Genomic DNA, 19,470 nt, shown 5'->3' on the forward strand with positions numbered 1-19,470 from the left:
CAGTTGTAAATTCACCTTCTGGTTCTTCACATTAAACTGAATAAACCATGGTAAATAAGTGATTTTGTTTTACATTTTAAAATGTTAAATTATTGATGTTATTTTGCCGCTTAAACTAGATGATGACAGTTTGAGTGTGGCACCCTTTGTTGAAAACACTTGTGATTTGAGATTATAAGCATATTTGCAATAAGTTATCTCTGTTGGGGGAAAACAGCTTCTAGTGTTGTGGCAGGGTATAAGATTACCTGCTGTTGGGGACCTATGGGGTTGAGTTTAGTTACTAATTTCTCAAGGCCTGCTCCTGTATTTTACTCTAGCCCTGCCTGCTAAGAAATTTCAGTACAGGGGCACCTGGGTGGCTTACTCAGTTGAGAGTCCAACTTGGGCTTAGGTCATGATCTCATGGTTCACGAGTTCAAACCTCACATGGGGCTCATTGCTGTCAGCTCACAGCCCACTTTGGATCCTCTGTCCCCTCCTCCGCTTGCACACGCGCACTCTCTCTCTCTCTCAAAAATAAAACATTAAAAAAAAAAAAAGAAATTTCAAGGGCACCTGGGTGCCTCAGTCAGTTGAGCAGCCAACTTTGGCTCAGGTAATGTTTTCACAGTTTGTGGGTTCAAGCCCCACATCGGGCTCTCTGCTGTCAGTGTGAAGCCAGTTTCCAGATCTTCTCTGCTCCCCTCCCTCTGCCCCTCCCCCACTCTCATTCTCTCAAAAATAAATTTTTTTTTTTAACGTTTATTTATTTTTGAGACAGAGACAGAGCATGAACAGGGGAGGGGCAGAGAGAGAGGGAGACACAGAATCTGAAACAGGCTCCAGGCTCTGAGCTGCCAGCACAGAGCCTGACGCGGGGCTCGAACTCACGGACTGTGAGATCGTGACCTGAGCCGAAGTCGGACGCCTCACCGACCGAGCCACCTAGGCGCCCCAAAAATAAACTTATAAAAAAAAAGATAGGGGGGGATAAAAAGGAATTTCTTTTTTTTTTTAATTTTTTTTTTCAACGTTTATTTATTTTTGGGACAGAGAGAGACAGAGCATGAACGGGGGAGGGGCAGAGAGAGAGGGAGACACAGAATCGGAAACAGGCTCCAGGCTCCGAGCCATCCGCCCAGAGCCCGACGCGGGGCTCAAACTCCCGGACCGCGAGATCGTGACCTGGCTGAAGTCGGACGCTTAACCGACTGCACCACCCAGGCGCCCCAAAAAGGAATTTCAGTACAAATAAGAGGGGGAAAGGAATGATTGCTGTAAGCCAAGCCTATGTTAGACTTTAATCATTTAAAACCCTAAGAATTTCTGGACTATAAATTATCTGTCTTTTGAGTGCCTAGTTTCTATAATAGAGTAAAACTAAAACAGTCTTGGGAGGACTGTGTATGTGTATGTGTGTATTAAAGTAATTCACTAAGAATATTCAGAAATACCAGATTTATCAGTTGGCCATTACATATGGAAAACTGGGACCAGAATGCAAGGTAAAGGAACCATATTTGAGAGGCAGAAGTTTTCATTTTCATCCTGGGGTAATAGGGTAATAAATTGTCTATTTTGTTATTTCTGATTCCCTCGGAACTTGGAAAGTGGATCCTTGATAGAGGTCTTGTTAGGTTCAGTGAGGACACATTTCTCTCCTTTAATTTCTAGAAATGATGGTGAGTCCATTCTTTCTTTTGGAGAAAGAGTATTGTAGGCCAGCTCCAGCATGACCAATCGAGAAACGCCAAAATCTTCACTTTGCTGGTTTGAATTTGTAAACACAAATGATTACCATCTCTGTCAGAAGAGATAGCAGGCACTGTCCTTTTAGCCATATTTCTGGGTGACCTTTAGTGTGCTGGGTGGGCTGTCAGGGATGCTCCTGTTACAGTGAACTGTCCATAGTAACAGCCTTGGATGCTGGGAAGTGGATTGGGGAATCTGGTTCTTCTCTCCCATTCCCCCCCTACACACCATTATCTTTCTTCCTCCACAGCTTAATAGTCATGTTTTAAACTCCTTAATGGGAAGTGTTAGGCTCTCGGTAGACTATAGAAAATATGTTTCTTAGGCTGGGTGATTGATTAATAGCAATACTACTGTGTTAATATCAATATGAATTTGTCTCATCTTGTCTGAGACATTAATTGAACAAGTTCAGACTTAGAGCTTGGAGTCCATGATTTGTTTTTCAAGAGCAGGTTCTTACTCATATATGTACCCTTTGTTTTTGGTCCTTTTCTTCTAAACTTGTTTTCTAGTGTTCTCTAATTCTGCCCCCCCCCCCTTTTTTAAAATGTCTTGGTATAAAGGGAAAATATAGATTGTTTCTTAGAAATACGATCTAGAAGTTTTCTAGCATGGAATAAACTGGCTGTTTTGTTGTGTGCATGTGGGATGTGGAGTTGCTGATTATTCCTTACAAGGCCTCACCCAGGAAGCGGACCTGACAGTGTGTATATGCATGTGCTCTGTCACCATTGTCAGGCAGAATTGCAGTTAACGGCAACACCGCTATCGGTGACTGCTTTTTGCAGGAAAGGGGCTTTCAACCTGACTAAAGTGTTTTCTCTTTATGAAAACACTTATAATCTCCACCTGCTCACTTTGACCCTGACCCTTAGAATTATCTTAATTTTTTAAAGTTTTGATAAATTTTGTCAACAGGTGGAAGTCTGCCTCTTAAAGTGTTCATAATATATCTAGCCTGAACTAAGAATCATTTAAAAAATTTAGTAAATGTTTAAAGAAACAAATTTTAAATATATGTGATTTAGTTTTTAAAATGGAACTTGAGTCCCTCTAGTGGGTAGAGTACAATTCACTTTCTAAGCTTGAAATAGAAAGATGAGAGTCTTGAATTGTGTGGAACCAACTTTCAAATCCACTCTTCTCATCACCACTGGTATCTCTTCTTCCAGCAGAGAGGCAGTGCACAGCTAGCCATTGGCTTGGTCCCAACATTAGCCAAGATGCAGCAGGCCTCCTTCTCTGCCCATGTGATCCTAGTTGACCCTGGTCATTCCTCACATGTGATCTTCAAGCCTCAACAAGTATAAAGTTGGACTACAAGTAGGCAATTTTAAACCATGCAGTTCTTATTTTTTTAATTTTAATTTTTTAAGTAAGCTTCATGCCCAGCCTGGGGCTTGAACTCACAACCCTGAGACCAAGAGTCACATGCTCTACCAACTGAGCCAGCCAGACGCCCCCATGCAGTTCTTGATAGAATAGAACACAGAGTCCCCAGTGTCCTTGAGTTGCTATGAAATAAATAATCATACAGGTGTGTGCTGGGCACAACACATAGATGAGGGACATTCAGTAATTGGAGGCTGTTATATGCTGATAGCCTGACCATAGGCAGCATGGTATGGCATGCAAAGGTCTTTGCATTTTTTAGTGCTCTACATTTGGTAGTAGAAGTCATGGAAGTGTCCCTAGCTGAGTTCATTATAATACATGAAATTTCATTAGTTGGATAACTTCTTCCCCCATGCCTTCTTTTTCTTTCAGTCACCACCCAGTAAGCGAAGAAAATTAGAGAAGTCAAGGAAACCCATCACGTTCGTGGTGTTAGAGTCTGTGATGAAAGAATTATCCCTCAAAGCATCATCTTTGGGCTCTGAGACAGTGGAAGGCATAGTAGTTGTGACAACGTGGATTGAAAAAATCCTCACCGATCTGAAGGTACTTTGTTAAGCACATTGATGACTTCCTTAACAATAATCTTTTTTCTTTTCTTTTCTTTTTTGTTTTTGAAGTTTGAGAAAAGTGATTTTCTATCAAATTCTGTTTTTCCTCCGAATAGGTTCAGCATAAACGAGTCCCCTGTGGAAAGGAAGAGGTTAGCCTTTTCCTAACAGCAATAGAAAACTCCTGGATTCATTTAAGGAGAAAGAAACGGGAGCGAGTGAGACAGTTGAGAGAAGTTCCGCGAGCTCCTGAGGACGTCATCCAAGCTTTGGAAGAGAAGAAGTCCACCCCGAGAGAGTCTGGCAGTAGCCAGGATTTGGCCCAGGGCCCCCAGGAGGGCGCCCTGTGTGGGCCTGCTGCACAGGAAGGCGAATCTTCCACTCTTGAGGGCCATTCCTCAAACCAGGATCTGCTTTCCCAGGATGAAAACCCAGAACCTGTGGAGGATGAAAGGAGTGAGGAAAAGGGAGGGATGGAGGCTTCAGAAAATTGTAAAGGCTCTAGCAATGGGGCCCAGGACCGAGAGGCATCTGAGCAGTTCAGCAGCCCGGTGTCTGAAAAAGGAAGCCATCTCCAAGGAGTGGCTGGACATTACCTATTCAAGTGTTTGATAAATGTAAAGAAGGAGGTAGATGATGCTTTAGTTGAAATGCATTGGGTTGAGGGCCAGAATAGGGATTTGATGAACCAGCTTTGTACCTATATACGTAACCAAATTTTCAGGCTTGTTGCTAGTTAAATTCTTGCACAGCTGGGAAGTTTCTATAAAGTAGCTTGCCTTGGGGTGGCAAGAGGTATTCCACCATAGGCCCATTGGTCATTATGTGCAGTTTTCTTAAAAAAAAAAAAAAAAAAAAAAAAAGGAAAGAAAGAAAGAAAGAAAAGGAACAAATTAATCTATTTTTAACCCCTGCCCAATCCCCCTTATTAAAGTCACTGGGCATTAGTGTGGTAATTCATGAGGATAAATTGTGGTTACCAGCATCAATAAAAAGCCATCAGTAAATTCAGGAGGGATTTAAACCTGACTTAAGCTGATCACCTTAGCTTAGCCGAGGCCAAAAGGATTGTTTTTGGAGTCTGGTCTGGGTCAGAACTACAGAGCATCATGCTGTCTCTGTCATCCATAGTTGCTTCTTGAGGAGGGGTGGCTTTCTCATTCTCTGAATAGAGGCAGTACAGCGGGCAGATAGGCCCTGTGCCCACTTCTGGAGTCACCTGCAAGACTTCTCTGGGTACATAGGCTTGATGACCCCTGTATCAGTCTTGAGGAAGGAACTGGCCTAGTGTTAGGTGGTGGGGGAGAAAGCTTAGTGATGCCAAGAAGAAGGGCTGACCTGGGAGGGCTCCTGGAAACGTCACATTCCTGATTCATAGCTGTTTTGATGCTGCTTATTTCAGAAATAATTAGGTAAGCAAAACTCCCAGATGTGACTGAGATACAACAGAATGAAGCCATAACCCTACCTCCAAACTATTTGAAAGTAGTGTTTTGTAGTAGTTTTACTGATGTATGGTTTGAGTTTGTTTTGTTTTTTTGACATACAAAGTGGAGCTTTGTTTTATTTTTCATGTAACAGTATTCAGAATTGAAATCTGTCCATCCTGTTTGAATCCTGCGATTGGGGGAAATATTTTCATTGCTTTGAATGGAGAAATGATGATAGAAATAAGAAATTGGGGGGGGGGGTGGAGCGCCTGGGTGGCTCAGTCGGTTGAGCATCCGACTCTTGATTTGAGCTCAGGTCATGATCCCAGGGTCATGGGATCGAGCCCTGCATTGGGCTCTGCGCTGAGTGTAGAGCCTACTTAAGATTCTCTCTCTCTCAAGTAAAAAATAAAAAAGTAAAAACAAATAAATGGAGCGAGATAGTTATGAGCAGTATGTTGCTTAAGAAAGTTTCATCTATTGACAGAGAATTTGTAGTTGATCAAATAATGTTTTTTGTGGGTCCCCTTGTAATCCCTTCTGTGCTTACCTGTTTGCCTTAGAGAATTTTGAGGCCAGGGTAACCATGTTCTTAAAACATGTTTCTCACTGGAATGTCAGGGTTCAGCAGGAATGCCTCTGGAAAAAGAGTATTTTTGTTGTTGTTGTTCTCTTGGTGTCTCAGTTACCCTCTGCTGTACTTAAACTTTCACACCTTGATTTTGATTCTACACCAGTAGTCTCATGTTCTGTTTAGACTGAACTTGTTGTATGGTGCTCCTTCCTATCTGCAAAGCAAATGGGGGCTGAGCAGTTAAGCCATGCTTTTGAAAGGTGGCTAGGGGCTCCTGGGTGGGTCTAAAAGTTGAGCATCCGACTTCAGCTCAGGTCGTGATCTCATGGTTTGTGAGTTTGAGTCCCGCGCTGGGCTGTCTGCTATCAGCACAGAGCCTGCTTCACATCCTCTGTCCTCCCCCACCCTTCTCTCTGCCCCTCTCCCGCTCATGTGCGCACTCTCTCAAAAATAAACATTAAAAAGTTTTTTCTTGAAAAGTGGCTGTTGGTTAGGGCAAAAAACTGATGACCTTGGCATATTTTGGCAACACCTAGACCCAGCCCTCAGCAAAGATTCAAGAAATGAAAATAGGACCATATTATACTTCCCTCTGTCATTGGAGACAGAGCTGCAGAAGAGAACAGATTAACCAGTGTTCTTGACCCGGTCCAAGGACCTCTAGAGAGTCCATAAAACTCCTGGATTATTTCTAAAAGCTCTGTGAACACCCACCACCACCACCACTTCTCCGGAAATAAGGATCTCTGACTTAGAGGGGTCAGTGAGCCACTGAGGATTAGGAAGCACTGGCCCAACCTCTCATTTGACAGGATGAGGAAATCAATACCCAGGTTCACACAGAGCCAAGATTGAATTCATGCCCTTGAATTCTTCTGGTTCAGTAATCTTCTCTTGTGCCTCCTCCCCCCGCCCCCCCCCCCAACCTCCCCATCCTCCTGACACATTTAAATCCTATGCAGGTCCCAAACCTTGTGGTCTTATCTTGATAGAATTTTAGGATAATTGAATTAGGTTGTAATTATTCATTTGATAAATGGTCAATACGTATTGTTTGCATATTTGCTTCATTGTAAAAGAGTAGCGTGTACTCATTAAAGATTTGGAAAATCAAAGTCGAAAACAGCAACAAAATCACCCCAGTCACAGTCTTCTCAGTTATGACCACTGTTGGTGTTTAATGTTTTCCTTCTAGTCTGTCGATGGGAGGTGCATGAGTGTGTGGGTTTAACTTTGTACTCATGCTGTATATTTAATTTTAGATTACTCTTCTCTTCATTTAACGTCTTGTATTTTTCTGTGTTAGATGAGTGGTATGTTTACATACACTCCTTGCCCGTGCATTTTGGGCACAGTATTAGCCTTCATTTGAGTCTGGTACCAAGGTGTGACTGGAGGCACAAAAGATGTGTCTTGCGTCTCTGTGTGTTGCAGTGCCCCAGGTTTAAGGCTCGGTGTCCTGGAGGAGGTTTTATAGGTGGTCAGCTCACCCTTTTAGAATTTAAAAACTGTATGATGAGGGAAGCTTCCAGCTAGAGCTCTGAGTGCCTTCTTTGCACTTGGTTGTCTTCGTTTTCTTCTCTGAGAAGAAAAGTTTATTTCTGTCTAATGAGAGAACATTGAAAACGTCTTTTTAAAACATCTAAAAATTATTTTCATTATGCATATATTTTATAATTGTGTGATGTGTGATACATACACCTCTGGTATAAGGGAAAAGGGAATTTTGTCTTTAAAGAAATAGGTTATTAACCCATGTATGATAAGGTTGAGTGGTGCTTGCCTTAAGGGTCTGGAGGTCAAGTTCATGTTGACGGATTGTATGGACTTAAATCTTTGTGGTATTATCTTATTTTCTTTTTTGGTCCCTGGCATTGGCTTCTGTTCTCTTGATAACTAAGGTAGAAACAGAAGCTGAACTTGTTTTCCAAGAGGGACTAAAGCTGCTTTTGTTCTTTGGAATCTGCTTTGCTTCCAACAACTGGGTTCCTTCACCCCCCATCCTTGCCCTGCTCTTCACACACCAGGGCGCTGCTTGCTGTGAGTCCTACAAGGTTCATGTCACCGTGGTGGAGTTTCAGCCGATCTTAAGGGTTGGTGTTGATTACTTAAAGTTTTAGTGTGTATTTTTCGAAATACGAAACCTCTCTTCTCTTGATGGAAATGATGTGAGAACACCAGCCTCAAGCTTTGACAAGTAATAAAACTGCAAGTTGTGGAAAAGATGCAAAAGCCCATGGAAAATCCAAGGCCTCTTAAAGAAGGGAGTGTGTGTCCCTTCCACCTTTCTTAAACCACAGCATTTTCCTTTCTAGCCACATGGGGGCATCTTTGGCCCTTTTATCAAGCACCTTAACTTTGCTGTGAATGAATAAAATTGTGCCCTTGGTATTTTCTTGAAATATCCCTTTACTACCCAGAGAATATTTTTTATGTAAACAAGTACATTTTCACATAAATAAAATTTGAAAAATAAAAGTAGAAAAATAGAAAAACCTAGCACTCCATGATCTTTTTTATGGATTTTCAACCTTTTTATGTTTCTTTATGGTCCCAATTGACTGTTTTATTTCCATGTGTCCTGCTACTCTAAAATATATACAGGCTGGGTCAGTCCTTTGGATTAACTTTTTATTAGTATCTAGTTAATGGGGGTACTGGTAGGGGAATGTTTAGTTACCCTAAACAGTAATTTTTCAGAAGTCTTATGTTACAGGTAGAGTTAACATAGAGAGTTCTAAGAAACATTTCACTGTTCCTTTGTCTTTTAATTCTTGTTTTGGTTTATCTGGCTGGTGGACCAGCATGCATGTCGTATGTTGTTTACATCAAAAGTTGACACAGTTGGCTCTGTGTTATATATATTTTATAGGTTAGCTGGGCCTTGTTTCCCATACAGGATGTTTCTGTGTAGAACATACGTATTACTAACTCGGGTCTATGTTGGTTCACAGAAAAGTTCCATCTATTATGGCACAGGGATCAGAGGTGATGGGCCCAGCAGATCTGCACAGTAGGAGGAAAAGGGTCCAGCTTGGTAGTCAGGAGCCCACTGGGAGAAGGAAAGTCTCAAAGGTGCATGACATTTATAGCCACCCAGGAGGTGCCCTTAGGAAAGGGATGTGACCTCATCTTTAGAGAAGTTGGTGCCTAGGAGATTTGGTTTGCTGAATGGGCACTAACCCCAGTAACACCCAGAAGAGGTTTACTAGTGAGAAAGAATTGGCTTTTGCCTTCTGGAGTAGAGCATTGATGGTCTTGAACCTTTCTAAATGCTCCCAAGTACAAAGTCTGGGTGCTCGTGCCAGCACAATATTAGAAAGCCCTGCGTGGAGCTCACCCCACTAGCAGCAGGGCCTCACACGCATACCAGAGAGTTCCCACTCTGCTCTGGAAAGACATTGAGATCCTCTGCTGTGACTCACCCAAATGACTAAAACATCAGTTTATTTTTTTAATTACTGGTTGGAACAGCTAATGCTCCCTTTTGGAACAGCTAATGCTGCCTTTTGGAGGCTGTGCTTTTACTGCAGGGGGCCGTGTTGTGACTGAGCAAAGGCCTTGCACCTCTGCATGCCCTTTGAGGTGTGGCCTATCTGTCTGTCTCTGTCCAAGCAGAAACTTTAGGGACTCCAGGCTCTCCACGGGGAAGTGGAGGGTCATGGGTGCTCATTATGAGCCAAGAAGCTGAGGTAAGATGGAGTAGACCAGAATCTGCAGTTGGGCTTGGCAGAATTGGCTTGTATATGATGTTCCCAGGAGGTCAAAGGATCTATAAATCCCAGAGGCTTCTCCAGCCTCCCTAGGGGAATGAAAAGCAGAAAAGAGACTTTGCAGTCATCAGACCTGGGTTTATGTTCCAGTTCCACTAGAGGGGTAAATCTGTTTCACTAAGCCTTGGCGTCCTCACACAAATGATGAAGGATTCTTGCTTCGCAACAGCAGCCATTAGGTGAAAGTATGAAAGTGAGAGCGGTACTAAGACACCCGGAGGAGTGCATGAGCATAGTGGGCTTCTCAACTTGCTCTTCTATTTGTATTCTTTGAGTTGTCCATTTCTGGTCAGAAAATCTACCAGTAGACTCCCGTCAAAGGTCCAAGACCTCAAGTATATAACTGCAGGTGTAGAGTTCCACTTGACCAAAAACAAAGCCCATGCTTCCATGTACCGGAGTGACAAACTGGGAACCAGATTGATTGGCCATCTTCTGACATAAATTGTCTCCTTAAATAACCCAGCACAGTGGTGTATGTCCCTCTGTTGATAGCTTAAAGAAACGGAAGCTCAGAGAGCTTAAGTGACTTGCCCTAAGGTCATTCACAGAGCTAAGTCACTGAGATGTGGGGGTTGAACTCAGGCGCAGAGATCTGAGACTAGGTTCTTGTACCAGATCTGAAGATTCGTAACAAATGCTAACACTTAATATGGAAATGGACTTTTGGGCTCATTGGACCTGCCTGTAGGGAAGAGAGAAAAAGCCTCTCTCACCCAGCTTCACAGTTGAAGGTAACATTATTCTCCAGCCTATGATCAATGAGTAAGATTTGATAAATGAAATTGCTTATAATTAGTTCTTAATTTATGCTACCAAATCTTCATAGAATTTTGTATTTGGCAGGAGTGCAGATAATTAAGTAGTTAGGGAAACCACATAATAAAATGTCTAGTACAAGCACATGTTGGATCAGAATCAATGTAAAATAACTGATAATTAGGTAATGACTCTTTGACAATACATAATTGTATAATGATGGAAGAAGGGTTTTACTTTTTTTATAGTTTAATAGGCAGCTCCAAATATTTCACTCACAGAATTGATGTGCTTTTTGATCTTACTGGAGAAGGTAGCAGTCGTCAGAAAAACAGCAAGTCCTCTTCCCCAGGTAGGGTGAATGAACTCGTGTAAATCGGGAGGAAAGAAAAGGCTGCCTGCCATCTGGTGGACCCATTCAGGGAGTGTGGCCCAAGAGTCTAGAAACTAGAGCCAGGAAATTCCCAGCTAGGGGACTTGGCTGGCTTTAGCAGCCAATCAGCCCCCAGGGAAATGACAGCTTGTGCTACTGCTGTCCAAAAAGAGAAGACTATGCAGAGAGCACTGTGGGGCCAGGCCCTTCCTGGGAGAGTGGATGAGGCGTGGGCCTGCCCCTGTAGATTTTGCGAGTCAAGAGATTTGATGTCTCTTGCTGGGAAAGGGGGGTTCCCAGTCTGCTCTGGCAAAGGATCCTTCATTCAGCTATGTTTGTCCCAGGATTTCTGCCTTCAGGGTCAAGTGTGGGGCTTTATGAACCAAACTCTAGCCTGTATTTTCTCTGAACTCTAGGTGAGCACCAATAGGACTTTATTCATTCACAAAGGGAATCATGTTTTCTCATCCTGTACTGCAAGGGCCAGGCAAGATGGAATAGCTCATGCTCTGACTAAAAGGGAGTAGCTTTTATTCGATCCCTGTTGGTTGTTGCCATGCAAAAATGGTGTTTGTTGGATGTTCTGAATTTTTGCAGGAAGCCAGAAATCCAGATTTGTGAGAAGTTTACTTGGTTGTAAATCCTGACAGTTAATTCAGTATTCTGTCAAAACCTGGTAGACCGTCAGTTTGTGACCTCTTCCACCACCAGGGGGTGGAACTGTTTACATATTTACCGCCTCCACTTCCCTAAGTCTCATTTACCTCAGCTCCTCAAGTCTGCTTCCTGCCTGCCCCCCCTTTTTTAGAGTGTTCCTCATCTCTTAAGAGAGAATCCCGAAGATTCTGTCCAAGTTCCTCGTTTGCTCTTTGCTCCTAGCACTTCAGGCTGGCCGCATCCACTCCCATGACTTCAACTGCTGCTCACCTATAGATTCATCATTCCTGAGTCTAGACCTTTCTTGAACATTCAACACCCACATACCTAACCACCTGTTGGACATCTCCCCCAGGACCATGGTAGTGTCAAACTCAATCTATACCTGGTTCTCTCCTATCTTGGTCACAGTCCATCCAGCTGTCCAGATGAGACATTTCTGTTCCTCTCTCTCCTTTGCCACCAGAGACTAAAATCTTTCATCTTCACAAATACCTCCCCAATCAGCCCACCCTCTCCATCCTGAGTGCCACCACCTTAGTGCTTTTCCTCATCTCTCACCTGGATTGGAAGGGTCGCCTGAACCATTTCTGGGGAACTTGCGAGCTGAGCAGCAGAAAGAGATTTAGATAGGTTTGGTGGTGAGGAGGGAGATGAAGAAACCCACTTTGGGGGGTGAAACAGGAGCGCTTTCAGAAGAAGGACCAGGATGGAAAGTAGATCCGTAGGAACAGGTCACAGTCGAGATCAAGAGAGAGGAGTCCTTTCCTGAGAAAGCACAGGAGAACTTTTTTCCCCCTTTAACAATTTCATAATAATTACAAAAGTAATGCATTTTCACTCTAAGAATTTAGAAAATAATAAAACTTTATAATTCCACTACTCAAATGGAGTTATTTTACATGTCGTTATCTTAGTATTTTTATATGCATATATATTTTTTAATAACAAATGTGGGATCATGTTGTATATGACTGTTTTATACTTTTCATGTAGCAATATATTGTGATAACCTTCTGATTATAAAACTAGTGTCTGTCGGAAGACTTATAAAAAGTTAAAATAACCAGATAGCACACTGTCCAGAGACAACCACTCATATTTTGGGTTTATTAACAGTGTGTTTTCTTTACATGTCATCTTGAGAGTGTTCCTTCACTAAACCAGTTGTTCCTTGCTGGAAATTTTCTATTTTTCACTATTGTAAATAATGCTTTCATGGACACGTTTGTATAAAAATCCTCATGTGTCGCCTGGCTGGCTCGGTCAGTAGAGCATGCCACTCTTAATCTTGAGGGTCGTGAGTTCAGGCCCACATTAGGTATAGAGTTTAGTTAAAAAAATCTGATGCGTTTTCTTACTGCTTTAGGATAAACTTCTGTAAGAATTACTGAAGCAGGGGTGCCCGGGTAGCTCACTCGGTTGAGCATCTGACTTGATTTTGGCTCAGGTCATGATCTCACGGTTTGTGGGTTCGAGGGCTGCATCGGGCTCTGCGCTGACAGCACAGAACCTGCTTAGGATTCTGTCTCCCTCTGTCTCTGCACCTCCACCGCTCACACTCTGTCTCAAAATAAATAAACATTAAAATTACTGAAGGCAGAGGATATGACCTTTTTAAAGGCTCTTTGTGTATATTGCCAATTTGGTCACTAAAAAGATTGTGCTAGTTTACATTTCCATACATGCCAGTTTTAACTACTCCTTTGATAGCTCTACAGGGCTGATTTTTTTTTTAATCCTTTATTGGGGTGCCTGGCTGGCTGGTAGAGTGTATAGCTTTTGATCTCGGGGTTGTAGGTTTGAGCCCTACATTGGGTATAGAGATTACTTAAAATCTTTAAAAAAAAAATCCTTTATCAATTGATAGACAAAAATATTTTCATTGTTTTAATTTTGTAGTATTAGCGAGACCAGACATTTTCATATACGTATACATATTTCTGTTATATATGTTATCTCCTATATTTTATAAAATTTAAATTATGTTCTGTGTTCATTTTTCCATCACAAGTGTTATTTTTGTTACTGAACTGCAAGGACACATTTGCCAATATTTACCTCCATTTTGTCCTATACCTTTTTATTTGTGGTGATTTTGTTTCGGTGTTACAGTTAGTGGCTTGTAGAGGGTTTATGTAATCAAATCTGTCATTCTCTGCCTTTATATTTTCTTTGTTTCCTTTAAGGGTAGAAATCTCTTTCACCACCCGTGGAGCAGAAAAAATGTTTGCCTGTATTTTATTATGGCTCTTTTTGGCATTATTTTTTACATGTAACACTTGAATTTGTATTGGTGTATGATATGCAGTTTAAGAACCTAACTGTGTTAAACGAACGGTTCCAAGTTATCACAGAGTAACTGTTCAGAGAGACGACTGGTAAGCTCCAGCACTGCCAACTGAGGTGATGGGAAAGGTACTCAAGCCCGCTGGGGGTTGAGGATGGGCTCATGTACTGGTATCATCAGTCCCCAGCCTAGAAGTGGGAAGAGAGGCACAGGCTAGTATGTGGCTCCTAGAGTGTCCCCACCACTGGCCAGTACACACTCTCCCAGTGAGCCCTGGGGCTTTAGAAAGAAGTCCAGTTGTGAGAGTGGACGGAGCCCTGGATCTAGGCACTCCAGCCAGTGACAGGCCACTACTCCACGCCTTACGTACTATTCTGAGAAGGCGTCGGTTCAGGGCACAGGTAGCTGGTCTCTCTTGGGTTTTACAGTCTTGATTCTGCAGCCTGCGTCTTAGGTGTGAGCCTGGTTTGCTGGGACAGTAGACCTCTGTCTTTTCTGTGGGGCATCACAGCCCAGCCCCTCTGCCCTGGGGGGCCTCCCCTGTCATGGACGCCCCCTGCCTCCACTTGACCCAGCTGGCTCTTGACTCACATTACAAGACTACCCCTCGTTCTGTTCACAGCCTTGCCCAGTCTCACTCCCATTGACCTGAATTCATTTTCTCTCATAAAGACACTTTTTTTTCTTTAGAGGAATAGCTGAAGTTCTCATCCTTTCCCTCATGCCTTTCCAGTTTGATCAGCTTCCTCCTCCAAGTCCTCTATAGCCCCCAACTCTAGCTGTAGCCTTTAGCTAGCTTGGTTTCTCAGAAAAGCTCAAAGTGCGTGGCTCCTCCCTTTTTGCTTCCGAGCTGCATTTCTTTCCTTATTACTCAGTGTCCACACCCAGGGCGGTTGCCTGGATAAAAATCTGCCCCCTTTCCCCCAGTCACCTTTTCAGCCTGGACACAAACACCAGTGAGGAATGGCTATCTACCTAGGGCCAGTTAGAAGCTCTTAATTCCTCAGTGGCCTGACGCAGTTCAGTATCCTCAGGCCATCTGAGCCTCTGGATCCTCAGTCTGATTCTCTTTCCTTGCCTTCTCACTCACCTGCTAAGCTTGTTTATTGGGCACCACTAAGCAAAGTTAATGATTATTCCTGTCTGTAGCCAAAAGGGGTGAAGTTATCTATCATCACCCATTTCTGTGAGGTTTTCAAGGACTCTGGACGCACTTCCCCAGGCTTGCCTGTCCCATGGAGTCAAAGGAGAACCAGGCCACTTACTCATGCCAGCTGACACTAAGCAGCTTTGTGACCTTGGATAAGACACCTTCTCTTGGGAGGTTTGGCTAGATAATCTCAACTCTTCCAGCTGTGAGGTCATGTGAGGCAAGGAAGAGGGGGAAGTACATGACTTGGTTTTACCTGTTCTGTAGGTTCAGGAGGAGTCCTTTACTCAGTGGGAGTGGAGGAAGGTAGGTGAGGACTTCGGTGGAAACTTACAGCTCCGAGGAGCCTGCTTCATTGATGACTGAATGAGTACCACATTGGATACATCTCTATCCGAGCAATTCAGAATCCTGCTCATCAGTCAGACTGGGCTCATCAGTCAGTCAGGAATCAGGTTCAGTCCACTTAAGTGGACCAAATTAAAGTCCATTTAATTGCTTCTTACACCTTCTTAGAAAAGTATGATTATCTGGGAACCTAGCCTAAAAGAGTACATCAGCATTCTTAGGAGTCTTTGTGTGGTCATATGATCTCTTGAGCTACGTCCAGCATGGTGGTAGAGGGCAAAGCTAACCTTTTCCAGGTATTACTGTGGAGTTGAGTTCTGCTCTGACCTTTTACCCCACCCTGGCTTTCCAAATGTCAGCTGGCCTTGGCTACAAGGATACCTAGCCCCGTGCCTGGCACATGTCAGGCACACAATAAATATTTGTTAAACGAATGTTGTCTGCTGTGTCCCTGAGTGTCTTACTCTTCATCCTGACTTTCTCCCTTTGGTCTTGTTTTAATTGTGATATGTGAAAAACTTCCTAAAACCACTTGCCAAATTTGAGAAGTTGGGCCTGAACAATTAGGACATCTTCCGGGATCTAATGTAAATACCTGTACTTTGGCTTTATTTTTGCCATTATTACGTATGCATCGTAGGGGTCAGGAAACTGATTTTCATAGCTCTTAGGGTCGCATATGTATGTAATGCTTTGTTGGGGTGGGGGCGGTGTGGGTGGAAGGTAGCCTCATCAAAGGAATGTCTCTATCTCATCATATTAAAAAATGGAGGGATTTAAATTGGGCATCGGGATGCACAAGATTTGAGGAGGAAGGCTGAAAACAGAAGTCCTTTAAAGGTACACAATGATTGGGGTACCTGGGTGGTTCAGTTGGTTAAGCGTCCAACTCTTGATTTCGGCTCAGGTCATGATCTCACGGTTCGTGAGTTCAAGCCCTGCATCGGGCTCTGTGCTGGCAGCACGGAGCCTGCTTGGGATTCCCTCTCTTCCTTTCTCTCTGCCCCTCCCCACCTTGCTCTCCCTCCCTCTGTCCCTCTCTCAAAATAAATGAATGAACTTAAAAAAAAAAAAAAAAAAAAGCTAAAAGTACACAATGATGGGTGGCCCAAGTGTCCTGCTCCAAAGGTACTAAGCACCTAGAAGCCATTAAAAAAAACTTGAGCAACTTTTTGGAAATGGCTGGGCTTTGGATCATTGCCACAGAGTGCTCACCTTTCTGGTGAAACATCAGAAAACTTTTCTCTTTCCTTTGAATGAATACAGTTGCCAGCTTTTACCCCAGTTCCATCCCTTTGGAGCAGGAAGCTGGGGCTAAAATGTTAAATGGCTCTTCTATCCATTCCCCTCTTTTATACCCTGCTTGTAGGTTATCTCCCCCAACTGTCCATTCCCCAACTGGGGAAACCCTGGCTGATGAGAAATTCTGTTTAGCCATTTTCAGGCTCCTGTAGGCAACGGCAGGCTCAGAAAAAGCCTCCTTTCGAAACCCTTGCTTTTGCCTAACATCCCCTGGCTGCTGTCCCCACATGACCCAAATAAACAGATGATCATGTGAAGCCAGTAAGGCTGTTTGTTTTAAATAGCAAGCATCTCCACTAAGCTCTGGAGCAGATGGGATATTGGGGGCAAGGGAGAGGCCGGCATTTGACTCTGTTCACCCCACTTCTCTCTCTCCCACCCCTGAAGGAAAAGGCGTCTTCAGTATGTTCCTTTTCAAAAGGGTGCTGCTTTCATGGGATAGAGCTCGTTCCTGACAAGAAAGGTCAAAAGTTGGACTTCAGCCTCTACAAGAGACTTCGGGGCTACATGAGTGCTATGAGCACCTGAGAAAGGCGGAAGGTACAGCTGGATGGAGCTCTCTGAGCATCTTGGGCCACTGGACAGAATGGTAGTGCTGACCCCAAACAAAACAAGAAGTTGGTCAACATTATTTTAGGTCACTATTATGTGTATTATATATACTGTTTAGCACCCCACCCCAACACACACAGCTATGTATTGTCTTTTTTTTTTTTTTTTTTTTAATGTCTTATTTATCTGAGAGACAGAGTGCAAGCGTGGTGGGGGCGGGGGCAGGCAGAGAGACAGACACAGAATCTGAAGCAAGCTCCAGGTTGTAAGCTGTCAACACAGAGCCCAATGCTGGGCTCTAACTCATGATCATGACCTGAGCCTTTGGACATTTAACTGACTGAGCCACCCAGGTGCCCCTATGTATTGCCTTTAAACTTATCATTTTCTTTGGTTGTACAAGTGAGCCAGGCCCAACCACACTAGTAGCAGGTGGCAGACACCTGAAAGGAAGCAATGTCAGGACCCACACAGATCTCACCCTCCCAGGAAAAGGGCATTCAAGCATTCATCTCCGGGTGGAGGGGCAACTGCGCTGAGTTGTCCCCACCCCTTCCCCACTACCTTCCTTTCCAGCTCCATCATAAGCAAAGCTAGTGACACCTGAAGTGTGTGATGGCCTCTATGCTCAGCTACAGACACTGCGTAAAGATCAGAGCCCTTATGTAGACTGCTGTTGGCAAACACCCCCCCTTCCTTCTGTTGGCTAGGTTCTTGATTTCCAGGATCTGTGCAGATTTTCTTAGTATGCATTATGCCCCTGCCGGCTTTCTGTACAAATTTGGGGCCTTTTTTAGACCTCAAAATAGGAACATAACCCTCTAAGGGCACAGTGGGGATGGGATGGGATGGGATGAGATGAATTGGCAGGGTGGTCTGCCACTCAGCCGTCCTCATTAAGGTTTGCTTTGTGGTTCTGTATAATGGCGAAGCCCAGGCTGCAGGATCCTGAACCCAACTGACATTGCCCCCCTCTGTTCGAACCGGTAGCAAAGAAAGGAATCTGAGACTAGGACCTGGGGGCCGTAGGACTGCTGGCTTTGAGGCATTGGAGCAGCAGAGCTGTACATGGTCCAGGGTGCTGCAAAAGTGCCTTCAGCCGGGCTTTGTATTGCTACCAACTGTACCATTGGGGTTTGTGTGGCCCGAACCAAAGAAGCAGAACAGCAGGGTTTCAGGTGAAGATTTTGGAGGCCCCGATTACCATATATTAAGTGGGCAGACCACTTCCCATGCGGGCAGTTTGATATTCCTCCACGATTTTTTTCGAATTCGGTGCCCTGCCGCAGAACTGCCTTCACAAAACAGTCGTCCACGGGGTCAGGGATAAATGCTCCTCCCTATGGGGGGTGAATAGTGAGTGACTTTCGACAAGTCCTTTCTCATCTCTGGGCCTCAGTTTCCTTATCTGCAAAATGAGAGGTTTGGGGTAAATTGACAAAGGTCTAACTTTCTGATTGTACCCGGAGGCTCCTCCAAACCGGAGCGTTAGAAGAGGCGGCAGCAAGCGCCAGCCGGGGGTCCCGCCCTCTGGGTGAGCTCGGTCGAGGCCGGGCGTTGCGTCCGGACCCCGAGCCCCGCCAGCGGTCTCAGTAGCCCAGCGGCTGGCAGGGCCAGGCTTCCGCCCTCCACGTTGTTGTTCCCGATTTGAGCCACGCCCCCTTAGTCTGGGCTGTGGACGCCTTGCCTTAACTGCCCCCGCCCCGGCCCCAGTTCAAAGGGTGGCCTGTGGGTGGCACAGTTCGACACCCGTGGACAAAGACAAGAATTTAGGGGAAGAAAAGAGAGAGACTTGGTTTTAAAGGGAAGGTGGTGAAAAGTAAAGGGTCGGACAGGGCACAACTGCGGAATTTCCCTTTCGGCGTCCCACCCTCCGTTCTTACAGTGGACCCATCCGCACCCACGAATGTGACCGTGTTAGACACTGGCCCTTTAAACGGAAGGCTGGCGGCGCGGGGTGTCCATGTGGAGCTGCTCCATGCCGTGTTGTCCTGCCCGCCCATTGGCCCGCGGCCCGGTGACGTCGCCTAATAGGATGCGAACGCACTGCGGGGGGAGGAACGGAGACAAAACGCGGAACCGGATCGCCACTCCGCTCCCTCCGGCTGTTCTCCGGCAGAGTCCTGCCGTCAGCTCCGCCCACGGGCGGATCCCGGGGAATTGCGACAGCCGGGTGGTTGCAGGAATTAGGTCACGTGTGGGTAGGGAGCGGAGACCCTGGGGTCAGGCCAGTCTGTACCATCCTAAGGTTTCCCTGACCTGGAATATCCTTATTTGAGCTAACTTAAGTCTTAAATTCTCCACCCTTCCTTTCCTCCAGCAGGACAAATTTCGTTGTGAAAGACCGCAACACGCAGCCCTTGCTCAACTTGTGGCTTGCCATCGGGGCGGGGCGAGGCGAGAAAGCGGAAATGCAGGGCGCGAACAAGGCTGGAGATTCTCCCACCCCCACCCCGGCCACGTGTGCGCGCGCCGTCTGTAGTGGGCGGGGCCAGCTCGCTCGGGACCCCGCCCCTCCCTTCCTGAGACGCCGCGGCCCTGCGGGCGGGGGCTCCGGTCCGGGCTTTGGCTGCGGCCCC

At 44.9% G+C, this 19,470-nt stretch overlaps 1 protein-coding gene across 3 annotated transcripts in view; it reads left to right on the forward strand.

Moving 5' to 3' along the window:
* The window catches only part of METTL16 (methyltransferase 16, N6-methyladenosine), an 80,810-nt gene extending 65,339 nt beyond the window's left edge, over nt 1-15,471 (forward strand). For all 3 annotated transcript variants that reach the window (XM_003996410.6, XM_045044002.1, XM_019817345.3), the window contains 2 exons: nt 3,505-3,678; nt 3,800-15,471. In XM_003996410.6, coding sequence (XP_003996459.1) covers nt 3,505-3,678; nt 3,800-4,423 — 798 coding nt within the window. In that variant the 3' untranslated portion in view covers nt 4,424-15,471. The remainder of the gene's footprint in view (nt 1-3,504; nt 3,679-3,799) is intronic.
* Nucleotides 15,472-19,470: the final 3,999 nt, after the last annotated feature.

This window comes from Felis catus, chromosome E1 (genome assembly GCF_018350175.1).
Source record: "Felis catus isolate Fca126 chromosome E1, F.catus_Fca126_mat1.0, whole genome shotgun sequence".
In the NCBI taxonomy this organism is placed as follows: domain Eukaryota; kingdom Metazoa; phylum Chordata; class Mammalia; order Carnivora; family Felidae; genus Felis; species Felis catus.